The sequence below is a fragment of the Sceloporus occidentalis genome, unplaced genomic scaffold, assembly GCF_023333645.1.
Source record: "Sceloporus occidentalis isolate IW3139 unplaced genomic scaffold, rSceOcc1.0.p SCAF_395, whole genome shotgun sequence".
NCBI classification, from domain to species: Eukaryota; Metazoa; Chordata; class Lepidosauria; order Squamata; family Phrynosomatidae; genus Sceloporus; species Sceloporus occidentalis.
The window spans coordinates 133,762-156,359 of NW_028317375.1; the positions used below are offsets into that span (position 1 = coordinate 133,762).

Consider the following 22,598-nt stretch of genomic DNA (forward strand, 5'->3'; position numbering starts at 1 on the left):
CCCCACCAGTCTGCTCCAGTTCTGGCTCGGTGAGCATTCTGTGGGGAGGGAGGACATCTAACAAGACCCCTGTGCACATGCATAGAATGTGCTCCCGTTGATTTCAGTTGGAGTGCTTAGGTGCCACTCATTGGCTGCTTGAAGCAGCCAATTAATAATGCCAAACTTCAGACCACAGATGAGGCACTGTATTGTCAGCTCTGGAGCTGCAGCTTCTCATGAAGGCAAGACATTTAATATTTGTTATGTTTAATAGATGGTAGACTGCTTGGAGTGTCCCTTTAAAGCATCCTGGTCAGAGCATACTGTGGTGGGCTGCATCAACTGGCAAGCAAGGACATCTGTTGCCCACCCGATGTTTTAACCTGCAACTTCCATTGGGCTTTCTAAAAGTTGCATATACTTTTTACCACGATGGTCCATTTACCGTGTTATGTACTGAATGTGGGATGGGCTATTTGGTTAGTTTTAACCATTTCTTTTTTTTCTGTAAAACGTCCTTTAATTAGTGACTTTTGGATAAGTGGATTCCAGCGCCTGCTGAAAATGCACATTAGTCTCAGCAGGTGCCCTCAGGGTCTTATGTCTGAGTCAACGTTCAATCCCTCCAAACTAGAGACATGCAATACATTCCCACCTCAGACATTGTGTTCGGAACATTTAATTGAACATTCTTTTCTTTCTGCTGTGCTTTGTTGGGCTGGTGAGGGAGGAGGACGAGGATGGAGGGGGGAATTGTTTCTACCACGGCTTTTTGGTTTAATGGCCTCCCATTTACTTAATGATCAGAAATTGTGGGAAGCCGCAATCAGGAAACGTCAAAGCTAAGTCAGTAGTGCTTCTCTGTGTGTGCAGCTGCCTGCTACATTTTACTAGATGGATGTGAGGTTACATGAAGAGAAACCATTGATGGCCACAAGAAGATACTTGCCTCTTACGCCATTTTGCTCTTACTTGGAGCCTCTCGTCATTGCCATATGGTTGTAACATGTTAGCTTTGGAATGATATATAACACTTCTGATGGGACACGGGCAATTACCATCCACTGTCTGAAACTTCTTTTACTGTTATGCCTAACCCAGTGTTCTACTGAAACATGTGAGGACCATTTCTAGGTGCTCGTAAGCTTGCATTGATAGTTAAAGTACCACTATACTTTAAAATAACTTTGCCTTCTTCTAAGAAAGCTAAACTTATTTGTACAATACCACCATTTTGATAAGAAAATTGATATAAGAGAAGATGAAGTATTTAAAGTTGATGGATAAAGTTTATCTCTTGGGTCCAAGGTAAAGATTCCATCTAATTACGTGTGTCTGTCCCACAAGTGCACATTCAGTGTTTCTAGGCAGGGGGTCCACCAGAGACCTCTGATGACCGGAAATAAAAGGTATCAACTTCAAGTATTCTAGAAGCTTCTTTTGCCAGCATTTTTAAGGTTATTTTTTAAATTCCATTTTATTTGATGTCAGCATTGCAAGGTTTATTTGTGAAGCCTTTTTACTGGTGGGGTGGGGGTCTTCACTCCTAAATGGGTTTCATGCCAACACAATTATGTCACTGTACATTATTGAAAACCATATTAACATAATTGTATTGAGTTCTGCTGGCATGCAGCCCAGGTATGTTAATCTACATAACCGGTGAAACAGTTTGTGCAACAACAATCACAGCAACATTGTAACAAGCTGAGCAATAAAATTACTTCATGCGATTTTTTACCTATAATGTAAAGGTATACAACTTATCTTATTTTTTGCATTATCAAGTTCATTCAATAGAAAAATTAGTAAGAGAAGTAATATATGATTATCAATGCTGGATTCAGTTGTACGATGTGATAATTACATCCATATTATTATTTATCTTGTGGGTGGCAGCCATCCACTCACACTGGGATCCACTTCTCCATTAAGGGCCCCTGTAAGCACACTATTCTGAGTTTATACAGCCCATGTTGTACCCTGGTCTATCACATCTCTTGTCAATGAACGGGTTAATCCAGTGCTGTATGGGCTGCTGTTTATGTGTGGTAGCTTAGAGCAGGTGCTGTTGAAAGACTCCATAATGATGAAAAGCTAATCAGACTGGTAATTTGTGCATTTTCGTTCTATTATATCATTTTGCCGCTTGCTGGTACCCACAACAAATGTTTTAGCAAGTTCCACACCAGGTGCAGGGCTCCATAGAACACACGTATGACACATGGTACAAAGGAATCCTAATGACGCAGCGATGTATCAAATGGTTCCATTGAGTTCCTTTAGTATAATGTCGTCCTCTGGCTGTGTCCTCTGAAGGTCCTCTTTTAACTTATCCTTACTCTATAAAAGTGATGGTTAATTGGTTTTCACACATTTCCAACATCTGATCTCATTTTTTTTGTGTTGTTTTTCTATATACGGTAACTTTCATTGGTGACCTGGAAAAAAAGGAAACACTTGAATTTGGGTTTGTTTCAGAAGAATCTGAAATTTGTTGTCCAAAAATCAATGGACCAAAACCAAAATGAAGTATCGGTCTGAATAGTTTTTGGTCCATGTGTTCAATGTTGCTCTTCTACGTACTCTGCTTAACACCTTTGTAACTAAATTCAGCGCTATTGCTGAATTGCCAAACCCTACCCAGAAATAATGATTTAATCAGGTAACATTTTTTGTATTCCTGATTTGTGAATTCATGATGTACGGGCTTTGTCATTAAGGGGTTAAAACTTCTGAGGCAATAATTTGCTAACATTTATTTATATGAAATACTGTCCTAAGGAAAAGCACCTTTAATTTGCCTCTGTGTTAATTTTATAGTTTTGTATTGGTTATTTAGGATGTATTACATTTTTTTTACTTTACTGGTTTTTTTTAAGTTCTTTCTACAAAAAAATGCATCACTACTATTTAATAAAAGAATTTCATCTGACGAAAGTCCCTTGCCCTGCTCTAAAAAATAAGTTTATATGGAATAATTTAACTTTGTCCCCAGACAAAGCTACCAACTCTGGCTCTCAGATCAGCCTTAATAGAAATCTTAAAGCTTTTTATCAAATCGAAGTTGAATTCTCCCCAATAAAACAGCAATTGAATGAGAATTCATTAAAAACTGTAATATTTTCAGCAGAGATGGGAAAAAAACTCATCTGCACTAGACTATGGAACTAAATCCTGCTCTATGAAATTGTATTCAAAGCCACATGTGTGAATGTGTGTAAAAATGTGTGGTGTTTCAGAATTTAAAATATTTATAATTCTATCTTATCAGTCCAGCCATAGGAAGAAGAATGTGTTGTCTTCACTTTTATTTAAAATAAAATACTAAAAATAAAATAATTTAACCGAGGACAATGGAAATATACTATTTTGTATATATATATTTAATTGGGGAACTTCATGGCACTAATGAAATGTGACAGTTTTGTCCACCCTTTATTTTTTTCCAAACAGATTTTAAGGAATAAAATATTATTTTTAAAGGAAAGGTTGAAACCAGGTTTGATGCCTGTTCTCTCAAACACAAGCTGACATACAATTTAAATGTTGAATAAAAATAAATTTGTTGATTGTGATTGAGTTAATGAGCTTTGCAAATGTGATTACCAACTCAGTGCCTTGACCTTTTTTATTTTCCATTAATTCTTTACTATATTGGTCAGTGTGTAAATGTATAGTGCTAGAGTCAGTATGTGTGTGTATGCTTTAGTGTCAGAGTCAGTGTGTATGTGTGTAAATGTATAGTGCTAGAGTCAGTATGTGTGTATAATGTACTGTCAGATTCAGTGGGTATGTGTATATGTGTATGGTGCAAAGGTCAGTATGTGTGTGTATACTTTTGTGTCAGAGTCAGTGTGTGTGTGTAAATGTATAGTGTCAGAGGTGGTGTGTCTACTGTATTGTATTGCCAGATTTAGTGTTTATAGTGTTTATAGTAAGTGTATATATTTTATATATGTATAATGTTAGCCAGTTTGTATGTGTATGTGAGTGCATGTTGGCAAAGTGTTAGTGTTTGTGAGCGTATGATGTTAGCATGTGTCTGTTACTGCATGGTGTTAGAGTGTGTACGTGTAGGTTTTTATATGGTGTTAGCATGAGTGGGTGCTAGTATTTGGTGTTAGCATGGATGCATGGGTATGTCAGCGTATAGTGTCATTATGTGTATGTCAGCGTATAGTGTCATTATGTGTATGTCACCGTATAGTGTCATTATGTGTATGTCACCGTATAGTGTCATTATGTGTATGTCAGCGTATAGTGTCATTATGTGTATGTCAGCGTATAGTGTCATTATGTGTATGTCAGAGGGGAGACTAGGGTTAGTGGCACCTGTGGGATGGAGAGGAGGAGCAGGAGCTGTGTATTCTTCTACACAGAATAGAAGTGACAGGCAACGTAAGCTCAATTTCAGGTAGATTCATATAGCTTCTTTATGGCTAATAATGTACTAATGCATTTATAAACTTTATTTAATGCACATTTAATAGATTTTTCTCCAATTATTTAATGTATTTATCATTTTATTTAGAAGTCTTATATTTACCAATTGTTAATTTGATTTACCAATAATTTAATGTATTAAGGGGCTTTTTACTAGACTTGTGCATTCGTCTTCGGGCGAACATGGAAACGAACACGAAGAGTGCGTTTTCGTGTTCGTTCCGAAGACACGCCGAAGAGAAGACGGCGGCGGTAAAACGTAGGTGAAGACGAAGACACACACCACGAAGATCCCCCCCCCTTCTAACTTACCTTGTCTTCGCGTCTTCGCGGCAGTTCCCGGAAGTGGAAATCCGCAGGTTCGCCGTCACGGGTTACAGGGCAGTGCGAATGAGCTTATTGGTCGCCTAATTGGTTAATGCCAGAGGAAGACCCTGCAGGTGACCAGTTGGCTCACTCGCATGGTCTTTGTAACCCCTGCCAGCGAACCTATGGATTTCCGCTCCCGTTAACCCCTTCGATGCTGCGTTATCTAACACAGCATCGAAGGGGTTAACGGGAGCGGAAATCCATAGGTTAAAGGGCCGTGCAAGCGACCAATAGGCTCACTTGCACGGCCCCTTAACCCTTTAAAAAATAAAGTTAACCCCTAACTAATTGAACAGGGAGAGAGACCAGTGGGATCTGCCGGGTAAGTTGCAGCATTGAGGTTTTAAAACCCCAATGCTGCAACTTACCCTGCCGATGCCACTGATCTCCCTCCCTGTTCAATTAGTTAAATGTCCGTACGAGCGACTTTATTGTTCGCTCGTACGGACATTTAATTAATTGAACAAGGAGGGAGACCAGTGGGATGTACCGGGTAAGTTGCAGCATTGGGGTTTTAAAACCCCAATGCTGCAACTTACCCTGCCGATGCCACTGGTCTCCCTCCCTGTTCAATTAGTTAAATGTCTGTACGAGCGACTCTATTGTTCGCTCGTACGGACATTTAATTAATTGAACAGGGAGGGAGACCAGTGGGATGTGCCGGGTAAGTTGCAGCATTGGGGTTTTAAAAGTCTGCACGAGCGACCAACAGAGTGACTCGTGCAGACTTTTAAAACCCCAATGCTGCAACTTACCCGGCACATCCCACTGGTCTCCCTGTTCTATCAGTTAATAAATGATAGAACAGGGAGACCAGCGGGATCTGCCGGACAATTACGGCACCAGGAGTTTAACAGTCTGAACGAGCGACCCTATTGGTAGCCAGCAGGGGGCTCGTCTGCCATCAACCAATGGCAGACGAGCCCCCTGCTGACGACCAATAGAGTTGCTCATACGGACATTTAAACTCCTGGCGCCAGAGCGGCTTTAACCCCATATTAACCCCTTAACCGGAGAAAACGAAGAAAACCCGAACACGAAGAATGTCCGCGAATATTCGCCCGAAGAGAAGACAGGAACAGGCGAATATTCGCGGAATACGAAGTTTTTTTTTTTGCCGAAGCCGAGCACGAAGACGAACACGAAGAGCCCCCTGGTGCCCAAGTCTACTTTTTACTTATTTATATATCAATTCTTTATTAATTTGATTATCATTGATATCATGGACATATGAACAAAACTTCAAATATATTAAAATAAATAAATGATTTGAAAAAAAATGGCGCCTACATTTTGTAGCTGGCTCCTAGATCCAAACCACATTTGTCGTCCCCTGGTGTAGGGTTGTTGTACTGGGTTTACACAATATCAGAAGTGTACTTCAAGTTTTGTAACCCTGTGGATAACGCTGCGGATAATTCTTTCCAGTTGAAGCTGCAGCTTGACTTCCTTGACCTAAAATACACGTATGTATTCCAACTTGGTCATCAAGAGTCATAGTTCTTCTGAGGTTAGTGGATTCTTCTATCGCTATGCATAATCTGAATGCAAGTAGAACTGGTTCCATGAGAACCTGGACCACCCAATATGTTTGCAACCCTGTAAGAACTTGAGTTGGACTTTCTTGTTAAGTTCACGTAGTCTATTAAACTACTATGTTCCATGTAACTTAAGACCAAGAGTTAAAGTGACTTCCACCAAAAAGTCAAAGATCTCCACTTCTTTCTCAGACAGGCACATCTCGGTTAGTGGGTCTTCACCTACCCACGCTGAAGCCGAATGTGTGTAGCCCTAGTTCTGTTGGAGGCTGTTTTGGCAGCATGGTGGTTAACTGATCTGTGTGTTCAAGCGGCTTAGCATTTTTCTTTCTTGCAAGAATCCAGAGGCAGAGAACTGGAAGCAGACTATACAGGAACATTAGAGAGCTGGTGATTGACAGTGGCCAACACCGCACTCTATGGTAATCAGGTGATAGTCATCAGGTCCCGAGTCTAGCACACAGACCTCGTGTTCCGCAATCCCTCAGAGGTGTAATTATCACACAGTTATCAGCCAAGGCAGCCTTCATTTCTTTAATATACCCGCCCAGTGCTCCATCCGGCCGTGAGAATACAATGTAGCACTGCTTGTATTTACAGGGCTTTATGGTGCAGTTATTGGAGCGGCTTCTCGGGAGCCTGTTATTATAGATTCTCGGGGTGGAGGCCGGGACGTGTTTAAGCCTATTGAGTTTGTGGAATAGAAATGAGGAATGCTGCCTGTGATAAGGACCCACTGACCGACCGCCGACTCATTCCCGAGCCAGGCGGTGAGATAAGATGGATTCTTGGAGTGTGTGTCCCCAACATGCTCTTATTAATCGGTACAAGAAAACTCAGCCACTGATTTATTAAATCTCTTTATCGGAGAGCCCCAGGAGCGTGAATAGCTGGGGCACGCATACAATTTCTGCTTTTAATTTAGTATATTACAACTAATGGAATTAACCAGTTCAATGCTACAAGTGTTTCTTTTTTTTTAGTTCCCATAATGTTGAAATATTAAATTGGGCAAATGTTAAGAGATACTTGCTTTTTTTATTGGGGCATTTATGTAAATGTGGAACCTGAAGGAGGCAATGGCAACTGCTCCTGAATCCTATGGGTTTTAGTAACCTATAGCTAGGTACATTTTCCACTTTAGTCCTGGTAGTCCAAGGAGCAGGAGTGCGCCAGCATCTGTAGAAGACGTCACAAAAACACCGAGGATCTCTTTGTCTGTCTCGCTAGACCTCCTGGGGCCAGGCATTCTAGTTCCTAAAACAGATTACATTTCTGTTGCTCTCTCCTGCGTCCAGTTAAGGAAAAATGATGGTAGCTAGTCCTATCAACTCATAGCCATAGCCAGCCACCACCTTTGCCTACATGGTAGCACCATTACAAGAGAAACATAATTTCCATCCTTTGAAATCTATAGCTTAGTCAGTAGATAATTACTTAAACTGGATTTGTATTAACACAAGGTCACTAACTACCAATATTTCTAATATTTCTAAAAATGCAGGCCGCCATTGTTGTTGGTCATGTGATATCTTGGGTGGCTTTCACTGCTCAAACACTACACTGAGCTGATGCTTTACGGCAATGCTAATGAAGTCCTTTCCTCCATAGACTTTCATTAGTCTGTTGTTTACAACATGCAGGGTGCTTGTCTGGTAGATTGGGCTAACATAAATTGTGTTAATCTAAATGAAATCATTCAGAACGGACAGGTTGATAAATGGACAATTTAAAATAAGAAACGTGATCTCTTTATTAAGAGAATTCACCCAAAAAGGACTTTTAGAATTCCTGTACCGTCTCTGCTCTAAAGGCTACCCTGTCAACGTAGAACCGTTCATATAATACTAATTCCTACTTACATGCATTATTTAAAGGATTTTTTATAATATGACTGGAAGAACACAAGGTATTTGTCAGCGCTTTCAGACAGCTGGCTGCATACTCAGGAAAAATGCTTCCCACAAAGCAGAGAGTCACAAGCCCCGATAAATCAGGTAATTTATAACTTTAATAAATGAGCTCAATTGCAAGCTTCCACACCGAGCCAAGTTTTACACGGCAGTAAGGGCGCCCTACGGCCATACTCAATACACAGAGCGCCGTCTACGACGCGGAAAACGCACTTTACCAAGCACTTCAATTCTCTCAGACACGGAGAGATTTAATTTGAGAGTCAGTTAGCCCGACCATAAGCAAAAACTTGGTTGTTTAATGGTTATCGAAATACCAACTCGGAAAAATCGACTCGCAATTCTTTTTTTTGCCTGGCAACTTGGCCAGCTGCAGCTCTTTTACACTTGCAATGATGGTTTGCAGCTCGGGTGAAGAGCAAGCCTTTTCACATATACCATAGTTATCATCGATAGGATAAAAGTATCTTTAGTGTTTCTTAAACTCTTTCCTTTACATGGAATGTATCAGACGGAGACGCAGGCAAAGTAATATCCCGTCTCCAAAAGGGATTGTGGTCATCCGAGAAATGGGTGAATTAGCTAAGCAAGGCTGACATTCTACCACCATGGATATCATGTCTCTTCGTGTCCCATGACGGTTGTCCTCAGTGTCCAAAACATAGATTTAGGTAAAGGTTCCTCACCAAATCCTGAAGACCTAGGTTGGGTTTACCACAAGTCAATTTTATAGAGCCACCCTTTCCTTCTCCTAAATACCCAACTTTTCACCACATCTACCTTTAGTTATCTTTAGTTATGCCCACGTCTTATCCATTCACGTTATAGCGTATATTTTTGGGGTATCTCTTTAAACATGGTAAAGTCCATTTAACTCCATATTGTTCCGAAGTTAATCACCAGTTGTTGGAATTATTTTAGCCAACGTAATACAAAATTCAATATTTTTTTTATTATTCTTCCTTAGAGATTACAACAAAAACAGAAGCTTATTCCAACAGCATTAGAAACTAGCACTTCCACCCTGTTAAACTAGAAAAATATTATTTCTAGAAAGGTTAAAACAAAGCTAGCCTTGAGTATGTACAATATGAATATTCAGCTTCATTTAGAAATCAGATTCTGGCGTCAGATTCACCCTCTGGTAGCATTAGTGTTAAACCTAAGCTATCGTGCATAATATTATTCAAGACAAGGATACATTTTAATGGTTTTAATACAGAACATTAAATGCTATATTAGCTCAGTTGCTATGCTACCCTTATTAAAAGGAGAAAAAAAGCATAATTAAACATATATATTTTTCTAGCTTTCCCTATGAGGTGAAACAATGGTATGTTTAATAGTGGAAGAGATGATTTAATATCGTTATTATTCTTTTTCTTCCTCTCCTGCCATCAAATCCATTGTTGTTGTTACTACCATTGGAAGGAGTTCTAAGTGGTATTCAGTAGTGGTTGATAGAGTTGACCAAGCAGAAGAAGACATTGCCGGCAGGTGGTGCTAAGACTTTTGGGGATTCTTGCCTAAGCCCCCAAAAAACTGTATAAAACTACAAGAGTGACAATAGTTGTCTTCATTTGTCTTCACCAGGTTGGTGTAAATTGGAATATATGAACAGGTAAAGAGATGACGATTAGGAGCTGGGTTCTCGTCTTGTATTCTAGTTGGTTGTTGATACCCTGCTCTGCTTGTACCAAGGAACAGTCCATAGGGTAGACATTATCCTAAGCGTGAGGTATGATCATAAATGAAGGCTTGTTCTTTTTCTGAGCCATGCACACTTAACCAGCCAGTTGGGTCCACCAAAATGAATGCTTCGATCCTTAACACATATTTTACACTTTCTTTATTACATACAGTTCCAAGGTTATTATAATGTTTTGTATGGTTACTGACACCATAGTAGGGACGTGGTCCGTGGGAGCTGCACTCAACGGCGGATGATGTCCACACAACATTGGAGAACCCAAGTTGAGTGTAGAAGTACATGTCTGCTTGTTTGCAGTGTCAACATTTTAAATGGATTTAAATTTATAAGCCAAAACTAAGCCAACTATGCCTTCTCTCTTTTAGTATTGGGGTATCTGATCGTCATGCCACTGTAGGGTCTTGTGGCTCGCCTCTATACGTACCTGCCTGATGACATGAGGATACAGAATGTGCCGGCGTTATGTTCTTAAGATATTCTTCCCCATTTTTAGCCACTGTGACGTTACAGACCCAAGTTGCAAGAACATTGATAGCATGATCACCAAGGCTGAAAATTAAAACTTGTATGCATTAAAATGACTCGCGTTACTGAGCACAGGGCTGTTAGCGATACATCTGAGTGTTGGGCTTTAATAAGTTATAAGGAAACTTTATTTTAGGCTTAAGTTTCTAGTAAAAAGCAGTGCTTCATTATGTTATAATTACAATTTTTCTTAACCCTGACCCTAATTATCGCATTAAACTATCTTATGACAAAGTCACAATTTTTTTTTTTTTACCCAATAATATTTCATAGAAAAATCAGAAATACCCGTTTTAAAGGTGTGTGGCCCTTATGACGGCATCGGTTTACATATATTTGTATAGGTTACCATTTTTCAATTATATTTCTTCTGCTACATCATTTAATTACAATATTACTAATAGCGTGTTTGGCTGAGCGATGAAACGCTAATGTGCTGCCAGTGGTTTCCCGGGTTGAGTTTGGCTCCGGCTCTCCCCCTCTCTTTCCACTAATATTCCATTAGCGCAGCAGTATTTCATATCTCGCCGCTTCTGATGTACTTTCCCCTGTTATATCAGTTCCGTGCTCTGAGCTGCGAAATCTGTTCTTTTGAAGTTTCAAACCTACAGCTAATTAAAGCATCAGGGGGATTAATGGGATACTTAGGGTATTTATACATTCTGATGACATGTACTTAATGTGTGTATAAATCAAATGCGTATGTTCGCTGACTTAAATAAAGGCTTTTTGGCTATTCTCGCTACGCCTATGGCACGGGCATGCTTGATAAATAGAGACAGATATTGGATATTGATAGACGGGCAGTTATAGCTGGCAAGAGGGAGATGCTTTGGAGAACCTTAAGAACCCATGACGGATAGATCTAGACAAACTGAAATAAATTGATTACTTAAAGCTCTACGCAGCCCAGGATACGGACCAACTAAGAAAGCGGAGAGGGGGAGATGTATGGATTATAGACACCATCTATCAATATGGGCCATTAAATATCGATGGGTAGGCTGATAATTATACATGCCTCCAATCCGGATCATTAGATACAGATGTGGAAACAGATCTAACAATTTTCTAAAAAAGACATATCGATCGTTAATGAGATTAATAGATAATTATAGATTGTGATAAACCATAATATATATATATATAATAATCGCAATTCTTTAAAAATGCAGCTTTATTCCTGAATACCTGGTTCATGATTTATTCGATAGACTGCAAGTTTATGGGTCTCGGGAGCAAAGTGTACTTAAGAGCTGACGCTCAAATTCTCGGCTCAATCAGAAGCTGCCTGCGTCCCTCTGCTCTGTCTCTCACACCCTCCTCATCTGTAGCTGTGAGGATGTGAATGCGGAGGGGACGTTAGCTTTGTGATATGTGATCTGTATATTGCACGTCTTTTAAACCGTTCCCTCTGACTGTATCAGAGGCTTGAAGGCTGTGATCGGCAGCTCGTTGCACAGTTTGCAGGAAGCTAATAACCGGCTGCCAAAGTGTGGAGTCGTTCCTTTATTTTCAAACACAAGTGCTTGAAGGCAACTGCCCTGCGGAGCTATTGTCTCTTTTTTTTGTAAGTCAGCAGAGACTAAGTACACCGGCGTCAGCCCACACAGCCCTCAGAAGGAGAAGAACTAGCTGGCTGTTCTCTGTAGAGAGAGCGTTCTCTACTCGCAGGCTTGAAAGCTTGGCTCTGCGTTACCCGGCCAAGCGAGGGACCCCTCTCTGGGACGTATTACAAAAGGACCGGCGAGTGCATCAGCCCATGAACAGGGTAAATAAAGTCCTGAGAAATGTCAGAAGACCTTCCAGGAGGAAGAGGAGGGAGAACACGAGAGCCGGCGAGGATGAAGAGGATGAAGGAGATAAGGAGAGCCAAGAGGAGTCTTGTGAAGAAGGCTTGTGTAGCTTGAGCTTGTGTGTGAGCGGTAAGGATAACAAAGCACTCTAAGGCCACTTAGTACCCTCAGCAGGGGTCTGTGATCGCATTCCTTTTTAACCCTCACCTTCTGTTAATGTGTGTGGTTAGTTCCATTTGATTTCAGTTGGTCTTTTAAATGTGTCACTTTATACTTTCCCGTTCCATATCCTGAATGTACATATATCTTACATACGTATGCATCACACCAACCCTTATGTAATCTTTCAGTCGCTGACGGATTGTGATTTTTTCTTAAAATATGCAGGACTGTGCAAATGTTTTAGGCAGGTGTGAAAAATCCTCTAAAGTAAGAATGCTTTAAACATAAATAGGCATATTGATTGTTTATTTGTATCATTTAACAAAATGCAAAGTGAGTGAACAGAAGAAAAATCTTAATCAAATCAATATTTATTTTGTGTGAACTAGCGACAGTTCTTCTGTGGATTAAGGCAGCCTCAGTTGCTTCTTTTTCTTTATGTTTTCCAAGCTGACTCAATGATGTTGAGATCAGGGCTGTGTGGGGCTATTCCATCACGTCCGCGTTCTTCTTTACGCTGAAGATAGTTTTTGGTGGCTTTGACTGTATGTTTGGGGTTATTGGCATGTTGTAGAATAAATTTGGGGCCAATTGGATGTCTCGCTGATGGTATTGCATGATGGATAAGTATCTGCCTGTACAATTTCAGGAATGCAGCCTCAAAGTTGCAAGGAACCTCCGCCATGCTTCATTGTTCCCTACAAACACTCATTCTTGTACGTTTCTCCAGCCCTTTGGTGAACAAACTGCCTTCTGAAAAAGGCAAATATTTCAAATTTAGACTGATCAGCCCAGAGCACTTGCTGACATTTTCTGTGCCCCAGTCTCCATGTTTTGGTGAATAGTTGAGTCGCTTGGCCTTGTCTTCATGTCATAGGAGTGGATTTGTGGTATTCCATGAAGACCACTTCCGACCAAACTTCTCTGAACAGTAGATAGGTGTTCCAGGGTTCTGCTGTTTTCTGCCAATGCTGAGCAGATGGCACTGCTGGACATCTTCCGATTGATGTGTCTTTCATCTGCTGCACTAAGTTTCCTTGGCCAACCACTGCATCTACAGACCTCAACATTGCCCGTTTGTTTGTGCTTCTTCAAAAGAGTTTGGACGATACATCTGAAAACCCATGTCTGCCTTGAAACTTCTGCCTGGAAAAGGCCTCCTAGATGCAGTATAACTACCCTGTGTCTTGTTGCTGTGTTCAGTCTTGCCCTGGTCTATAACTTTTGACATTAAACTGTCAGCGAGCAACCTCACCTTGTTAGCGAGTCTGCCTGTTGCTCGCCCTGTTTTATTCATCCTACACAGTTGTTTCTTTTTCATTTAATGATTGTTTTCCAACCTACATATTAAGTCGACGATCATTAGCACCTGTTTGATATAGTTGTTGAATCACCCACCTAACTCTATGCCTACAAAACCCCTCACTCGAAGAATTGATGCTGTTTTGAAGGCAGGGTGGTCACAACAAATATTGATTTGATTTAGATTGTTCTTCTGTTCACTTCTGCATTGTGTTAAATGATAGAAATAAACTATTAACGTGTCTATTTTTGAAAGCATTCTTATTTTACAGCATTTCTACCTAAAAGGCTTTCCCAGTACTGTGCATATTATATATATTTTATGTTCATAGAGATGCAGGATTAGTTTTTTTTTAGTTATTGAGTATGTTTTCAGCTTTCTTAATACGTATCTAATGTATAGTTATATTTGATTTATACTTGCAATACCCCAATTACTGGCATATAATATGCGTGCGTATGAATCTCAATGCATTTAAATATCAGCAGTTTTCCAAGCGTTAAAAATGGGAGTACGAGGAAATAATAGGACACTTGGGTACATTTTACTGTAATGTTATTGTGTGTGATAATTCATATAACCTAGCACTTGTCCTCTATCTTTTGAGTGCAAAGTGTACTCACCATTCTTGTTCTCAGAGGGTTAAAATACCCAGAAATCAATGGAATTAAAATATGCTTGATAGCTTGATGCAATATATATTTATTTATTTTAATCTTAAAAAGCGTATCACCTGGAACTGAAAATTGTAACAGTGTATCGCCGCAGATCATTAAGCCCGGAGAACAACATGTACGTTACAAATTGGAAATGAATGTACGAACTAGAAAATACTTTAAAAAGAAGCACCCCTTGGTGATCTAGATTACGAGATAAAGATTTTAATCATGTAGAATCTATGCAGCAGTCACTGGGGGTATAATTTATTTATCTAGAATAAAAAGTGGGGAGTTTGCAGCTGAAAAATATCTGTGCTTGAATCAGCTAATAAAACAGTCAATAAATAAGTATTAATTAAAGCCGAAGGTATACACAACGCTGACCCAGGGATAACACCAAACTGTTGTTGCAGGACAGAATCTATAAGGTACTCGGCTGACCAATTTAATTATTTTTGGTGTAAGAGAAACAGCAACATATGGTAACTCAACAGCTTTGGCCAGCAGGACCTCTGCAAGTCACAAGGAACATTTGGAAACCTTCTTAGCCACTTTTTCTGGTGGTCTTAAGGAATGCGACCACTAGAAATGTGCACTACGTTCGATCCGTTAATGGTGGAATAACTAGGGGGGCTAGCTTCCCCAGCAAGATCCCTCATCTCCCAAACATTGGGTGTAAGCGAAGAGACGTGGTGATTGCTAGGCTGTGATGCCATCAATGTGGCAATGTGTCTCTCCTGAGGAGCAACAAAATATGCACGGGGACGCTGCTGGGTCAATGTCTTGATGCTCTCCACCTCTCCCACATAGTCTAGACCTGTAAAACATGTGCAGAATTCAGAAATAATATCAAGAGAGCACTCCGAAAAATCTAATCTTTAATCCATATGGGAAAAATCTAACATGAGGACTGTGTATTTATTCACAAGTGAACACACTGTGAAAATAACACCATGGCCTGGAGTGGGTGGTACGATTTGCTATTTCATTGACGTTCCCACACAGTTGTGTGAAGTTCTGATGTGGCCGTTGCTGTGTAAGTGAATGACATATATTTCATGTTGTTATCACCCATTCTGTGGAAGCCCCTTTGTGCTCCCTTTTGGTTATTGTTTCCTGCGTGATCTCGTAACTGAATTTAAAATGCACAGAGGCACTTTGCTTACCCTGCATCACACAAACCTACAGAGAGAAAACCCTGAAATTACTTAATGTTCTTCTGAGTGGCTGTGAGTACCACAACAAGACATGGAATGACCCACAAGATCTGACCATCACTTAAAAGGAACAGTTTGTCTCATGCAGCCCCACCAATGAAGAATCCATATTAAAGTACTTTGTAACAGTAACAGTTATGATTAGGAGAAGCTGCAGCTCCCTCTTTGGTCCTGTATTTCGCACCATTGTTGGGTGCTTCAAACAGCCAATCAGTTTCAGGGCTGCACTCCTATTGAAGCCAACAGAACCAACAGATCTGCACATGAACGTGGGGGTCTTGTTAGACCCCATGAAGCCGTGTAGGAGTTTCCACTGGAGATGGTTGGTGGGAAGTAATACCTGCATGCATTGATACTTGAGAGCTGGGGATGCTTTTTTCTTGCTCCAATTTTGAAGTTTTTAGAATATTTTTTGTTTTGCAATATGATAACCCCCCCCAACGCTATGGACCTCAGGACAATTTCCCTGGTGTGCCCTACTCTAGGGATGGCCCTGTGTAAGTTTTATCGGTTTGCGTATTCGCTTAATGGGCCGTGTTTTAACTATGATCCGTAGCTACACGCTAGACCACGCTTTAACATTGAATAATATTTTCCTGTTTGCCGACCAAGGTCACGTTGCTGCCAATTCCAATTTCCCCTTCAAATTAAAGGAAGACTTTTGTTTTAAGGATCTAGTAAGAGGGCTAGCAATGGGTTGACTTTATATAACCTGTTAATAGCTATAGAAGTCATTAAGTAATTTAGGGGAACATTTGTGTGTATTTATACATTTTAGTTTATAAAGACACATTGTTGGGGCTTTTAGGGCTCTAGTCATATACTTATACCCAGTGGCGTATTTTGTAATAGGTTGACTAGGCTTAGGCCTAGGGTTGCAGGGCCAAAGGTTGGAAGCCCCTCTGCTGTATAACATGGAGCCAGTTGTATTAGGCCAGTAGTACCGCTACACACTGATCGCTAAATAAAAACTATAGAGGACAGTGCCGAGTCGACACATTCTTCGTAGTTCACTTCTGCCCAGCGCTGCACGCCCATATAAGGCAGAGCGCCGGGATATGATGTCATATCTCCGAGCTCATAAGAATCACGGTAGCATGGAGGCCCGGCTGACGGCACCGCTGTGGGTTCTGAGTACACCTGTGTTCATTGCCTCCAAATCAATTGGCAGACATAAAAATTTTGATATCTCGTGCCGTTTATAGATTGCAAAATTCTATCTCCATTATTTCAACACAGCTGTAATTTTCTCTGTCTCATAAATTTTAACGAGGGTCTTATACTCTATTGGGATTTTCCATTCCTTCCAAATCTTTCTGAATCCTGTGGGCTAAAATAAATAATAAAAAAAAAAGATAATTACCTCTGCCTTCCATATAAAAGCTGACGGAGCAATTTGTTTAAAATGAGAAAATTTGTGGAGGAGGCATCAAAGTACAGACCCTCAGCACCTGTCTGCATGCGCAGTAAGAATGGAGTTAACCCCTGCGATGCCAGGGGGTACAGCTCAGTAGAAAGCATCAGATTATACTTGGCACCCAAGTATTTTTTAGGCTGGGCAAACACTGGAAGTGGCAGAATAGGTGGGAATTAAAGGTCCTGTAATTAGCTGTGATTCCTGGAGTCTCCATTAATAGCATCTTGCAGATGATGTGCTCCTTATCAGAATGTAGCGTTCATAGAGTCTCAATAATGGGGGTTATAGTGGTCCAATAAGGAGCCCTACAGAGGGGCATTTGCCCCTGGGCTGCCCTGGTAGACAGAGTTCGGGGCACGTTTGTTTTGTGCATTTTACTAGCATTTTTTTCACATATGGCTAATGGAGTAGTAGTAAGGGCTTTGACATTTTTTTTACCCTGGCTGTATCCTTTCTGTGTTCCTTGCATTCAAGAACATATTCCAGCCTAGGCCAACTTGGCCTAGACAGTCCCTCTGCCGCAAAACCATCTTTGATGTCCTCAACTGGCCCATTGACACTATGCAGGTGCCGTGCGCCTTTAAGACACGGAGCGTCGGGATATGAGGTCATGTCCCGGCGCTCCGCGGTGAGGATGGTGCCCTCAGTCCTCGTAAAACGTCCATGGTATATGTACACTGCTTATATTTATTCATGTATTCTTATTTAAATTGCAGATGATAGAAAACGTCCTTTGTGGAAACACTAGTGCCTAACATCTGTAATGATATCATAGAAAGGCTCCAGCCAGATGGTTAATGCCGCCTTATATTGATATAGACTCAGAACAATGTGTGATCATATCAACATTAACTTAAATTGTGTATGTAATTAAATGCTTCATAGAAAAACATTCTTTCGACAAAATCACTTAATGCCGTGGTAGCTCATGGGTTAACAAATTTAGTTTTTTTTAATTGCGCTAACAAATGCGTAGAATTATTTTTATTTCAGTGCTATACCTGGTAAATTATGTATAATTACAGAAACTATTAAATTGCAATTCCATGTATACTTTTTAACTATATAACATTAAAACACTGTATCGGGGGTCTTTGTGCTTTAAAATCATAGGTTTTGATGGAGACGAAGAGTTAACTTAACTTCCCAGTACCTTTCTTATTTTTTGAAGCAGTGGGAATTCCTGTAAGTACAGCAGGCGGTGAGGATGATTGAGGAACAGCAGTCGTGTTGCAAAACCATAACAGTAATAAAACCCTCCTGTTTTTTTTCATTTAGAATTTTTCTCTCGGGAAGGACGCTTTAGCAGACTTTACTGCTCCATTTATAAGGGGAAAGGCTGGACTTGAGATAGAAGGCGTAAGGAGAGAGAACACGGGTGTCATTTATTTGGAATTATGTATAATTAAAGCAGTGACATGCAATTCTAAAGACCGGCCATATGGTCTTTTGGGGCAAAAGGAGCAGCTAAAAGTTCTGGAAAAAAAGTACATTCTGTCTAAAACTTAATTGGGAGATATTTTTCTATTTTTGTAATCAACACTTCTTTGTTGTTAATTATTCTCCATTGTACTAGGATTTGCATATAGTTCCAGATATAGGACACATTTAAGACTCATTTTCCGTTGATCTATACATTTGCTCTCTTTCTGTTAATCTAACGATCACCGTAGATGCTGTAGGCTCATCTCTTGGGTCTTTGTGTCCCTTCAAAGTTGTATAGTAAAGACTAATTATGCAGTATACAACTATATTGCCCACATATTGCCCATCTGTTAGCCTCAGTTGTAGCACCCATACACACGGTCACAAACAGAAATATTAGCAGAGGGCTTGAATCCTTATTGTCTTGGTTTGAAGTGAAGCCAGCAGAGGTCGCAACCCACCTCATTTTAATGAATTCATAAGCTAATAATGTTATTATTAATTAATATGAGAGCTGAAACCCCGTGAATAAAAGAACTGTGTGGACTGGAGCCCATTTATATCTCCTACTGAGATTGGACCATGTCCAAAAAAAGGCACCCTTTTTGTACTGGAAAGGTCAACTCTCATTGACTCGTTGAGCTATAGTGCATAGGTCCCCTTGACATAGTGTATTGATAACAAAGGGTTAAGGTAGCTCCTGAGATAAGTCCCAGTGGTGTACTTCTTGACAGCCGTATGTCTTTCTTCCTGTACAAAATCAGGGATGCGGAACATTTCCCTGTAGGACGCTTTCTTTTCAGTGTTAGACTATGTTACCGTGCGATGATTTGTCTTATTTTGTTATTGGAAGCTGTAGTGATACACAGATTAAACTACTATCTGACACATTTGGATTACCGTTCCATTGGGCCCTCGGCGCTGCATTGAATTTAGTAATTTGGTTCATAGGAATAAACTTTGTAAAGCATGGATATGCATTGAGTGAAATTGATTTAAGGGGAGAGTTGGTGGAAGTGGACCAAAGTGGACCTCTTGTTGTGTTATTCAATTTAAGAAGCTTCAGGAGTCAATAAGGTCTTTTGGGGGGCCAGATTTACCCCCCGAAAATGTACCAGCTAAACTCAATGGAGTTCCTTACCCAATGGTCAGTGGTAAATTCCAACTAGCTGGACTCTAGAAACCCTAGTTTAGCCTGGGTTTGGATCCTAATAGTGAGCTCAATAGAAGCAACACTCTCTGATTCTGTCACCAAGTGCACCCAAGTTGAAAGTGTATAATTAAATATGTGTTGTTAGATGACCTCGTGAGCAATGAGGACGTTCATTATTTACTGCCAGATCCATGTTTAGTGATGATGGAGATAGCAGCTAGCATTGATGAAAATAGCCACAACGTATCAAAGTGATTAGACAAGCAGAGCCACACTATTAGAATGTTTATTTTAAAAAGGTCCATGGAAGATTTAATCCTTAACGGAAATAAAACTAGTATTTCAGAGAAGTGGCTTTCACAAGAAAATGAAGGTCTTTGTAGATAACGTTGCACCTGAAGGGATTCTTTATGAGATATCAAACTTTGTCTAGATGCCGGACTAACAAAATAAGCTTTCGACAAACACAGAGGGATCTGGCTTTATCTTAGAATTTACTTTCAGATTTAGAAGCTTGCAAAGTACCCGACTCCAATATCAACAAATGTATTTAGCAGCGTCTCCTGATTTCTCCTAAAGCACAGGCAGCTTGGGCTTATTAGAAGATGTTTCCTTCAAACCTAAACATTTCAGGTGAATGTGTAGAATCCGGTGTAATGCAAATACAAGATATTTATAATCAACTCAGGCGAGCTGTGAAAAGATGACGTGGTGGACGTTTTCATTTTCTCCTCAAAAGGTCAAAGCCTGGCTACTATGTTCCACCTACGTGGTAATTATAGTCTACATAAAGACTATCATTGGTGTTATTGTCCTAGTAAGCGATCGCAAAAGCATCTGCTTTGGAATGGACTTTATGGAGTTTATTCAAAGTAACGATTCAGGAATGTCTAAGTTTATCACGGATCCATGTCCCATCACCCAATTATCCTAGCATTCATTCCACACACATATACATACACATACACACACACATACACATATACACACACATACACATATATACACCAATTTAGGTGTTACTGTTACAGTGAGGCTTGCGTGAAGTTGACAGCTTTTTGAAGATGCTTCCTAAGATTTGCAGATAAAAGGTCAGGACTTAACAGAAATTGTGACATATTCATCATTTGTACCTTAGGAGTACACGCTTATTATTTGCATTAAATTGTATCATTTTTGGTGTTGATGGGATAACCCAAAATCATCGCAAAGCTTTACATTTTTAGGGGTATGGTAGCTAAGTGCAATGTTAGCTTTTACCTTAGCCACCCAATAGTAATAAGCATGTGTGGCCAATCGTAATAAAATTGCAATTTTATATAATCTTCTCATATTTCACGTGAACATTAATATGCATTTCAGCAACATCAACAGCAACATATAAATACCCTTACAAATCTTTTATTAGCAGCTCAGGTTTTAGCTTGAGAAACAGAATTTACCGGACGTTTTGCAATTTCCAGCGAGGATTACACCACAGAAGTTCGCGTCGCTTCCGACGACGTGTTGTAATGTTAGTTCAGACTAACAGAAGGTTATGATGTCATATCTAAATGTCATCATCCAGCTATATTAAGGAGCAGGAAGTGGGATCTGAGCTTTTGGAGGAGGCAGAAACAGAGGCCTCTTCTTCTTCAGTACCAGCATCTCGCATGTGAGCTTGTGTTATTGTTGTTTTGTGTTTTCCCCACATTGTAGAAGCGTTACAGGACCCGCCGGTGGTCTACAAATTCAGTGCGATAATAATACGGACATATATATCTGTGTTGGATCCGCAGAAATATGGATTGAGTGCACATCGGAGGTCAGCCACGGTCATCAGACACACAGTTCTACTATATTACACATTTCTACTAATGGTCTGACAAACGGGAATCTTTAACCCCTTCGCGACCTTTGCCGGTTCAGGACCGTCATGACATGAAGGTCGCTAAATGACCTTTGACGGTCCTGAACCGTCATAAAATAAAATAAGCTTAGAAAGTGATCAACGATCACTTTCTTCGCTTAAACGGCGTTACTGTAATGCCTCGATGTCGAGGCATTCAGTAACGCCGAGATCGGCATCGGGGGCCATGTCTGGCCCCTCCCCGGGGCGTCAACAGCCGCCATACATTGTATGGCGGCGGACGCCCGTTTTAAAAGCGTTTAGGAGGCGATCGACGATCGCCTCCTAAACTTAAATGGTGTCGCTGGAATGCCTCAATCAGGAGGCATCCAGCGACACCAAACACTTACCTCTGCGGAGCGGTCACAGCCGCCGCTGCCGGTGATCTTCGCCATCAAGCAAGATGGCGGCGGTCCGGGAAAATAAACAATAAAGATGATAGAGTTAGCTAGACGGTCTCCAGACCCTCTAGAGAACTCTGGCTCCACTTGCAGGTTGAATACAGGTACTGCATTCAACCATGCAAGTCAATGGAGCCCAGCTTTCTAATCACTATGTGATTAGTAAAATATTAAAAAAAAAATAAAAAATGGAAAAAAAATAAAAAAAATGTGCTAACATTTAAAAATAATTATGCAGTGATGTCACTAGATGAACCATCCAGTACATTGCAAAATGTGTAAAAAAAATATAAAAAAGTATTAAAAAGATAAAATAAAATAAAAAAATAAAGTTTATTATTTTGAGCAAGTGCTAAAATTTCTCAAAAATCTCAACAAAGAGTTAAAATAAAAGCACTTCAAATACCCAAGGGGTGTCTAATATATAAAAAAATGGCTGATGGGGTAAATTGGAGTGGCCAAGCTCAAAGATAGGGCATAGGTCCAGACTGACCAAAACGGAGAAAAAAAGCGCACTTCCCAAATGTGGCATTTTAAATCTCAAACAACCCGACAAACCCATGCATGTCGGGTATCACTGCACTCAGGAGATGTTCCTGAACACATATTGGGGGGTTGTTTGACAGTGGCATATACCAGAACCTGTATATCTATAACTAAAGTACAATTTGTGTGGAAAAAAAATAAAAAAAA

The 22,598-nt window shown here is 40.2% G+C and overlaps 1 protein-coding gene across 1 annotated transcript in view; it reads left to right on the top strand.

Annotated features, from left to right (window-relative positions):
• LOC149273214 (glutamate receptor-interacting protein 2) overlaps positions 1 to 22,598 on the top strand; it is a 122,519-nt gene that overhangs the window by 38,788 nt on the left and 61,133 nt on the right. Inside the window, exon 3 of the mRNA XM_089506577.1 lies at positions 12,159 to 12,409. Within this exon, the coding sequence (XP_089362703.1) occupies positions 12,159 to 12,409 (251 nt within the window). The remainder of the gene's footprint in view (positions 1 to 12,158; positions 12,410 to 22,598) is intronic.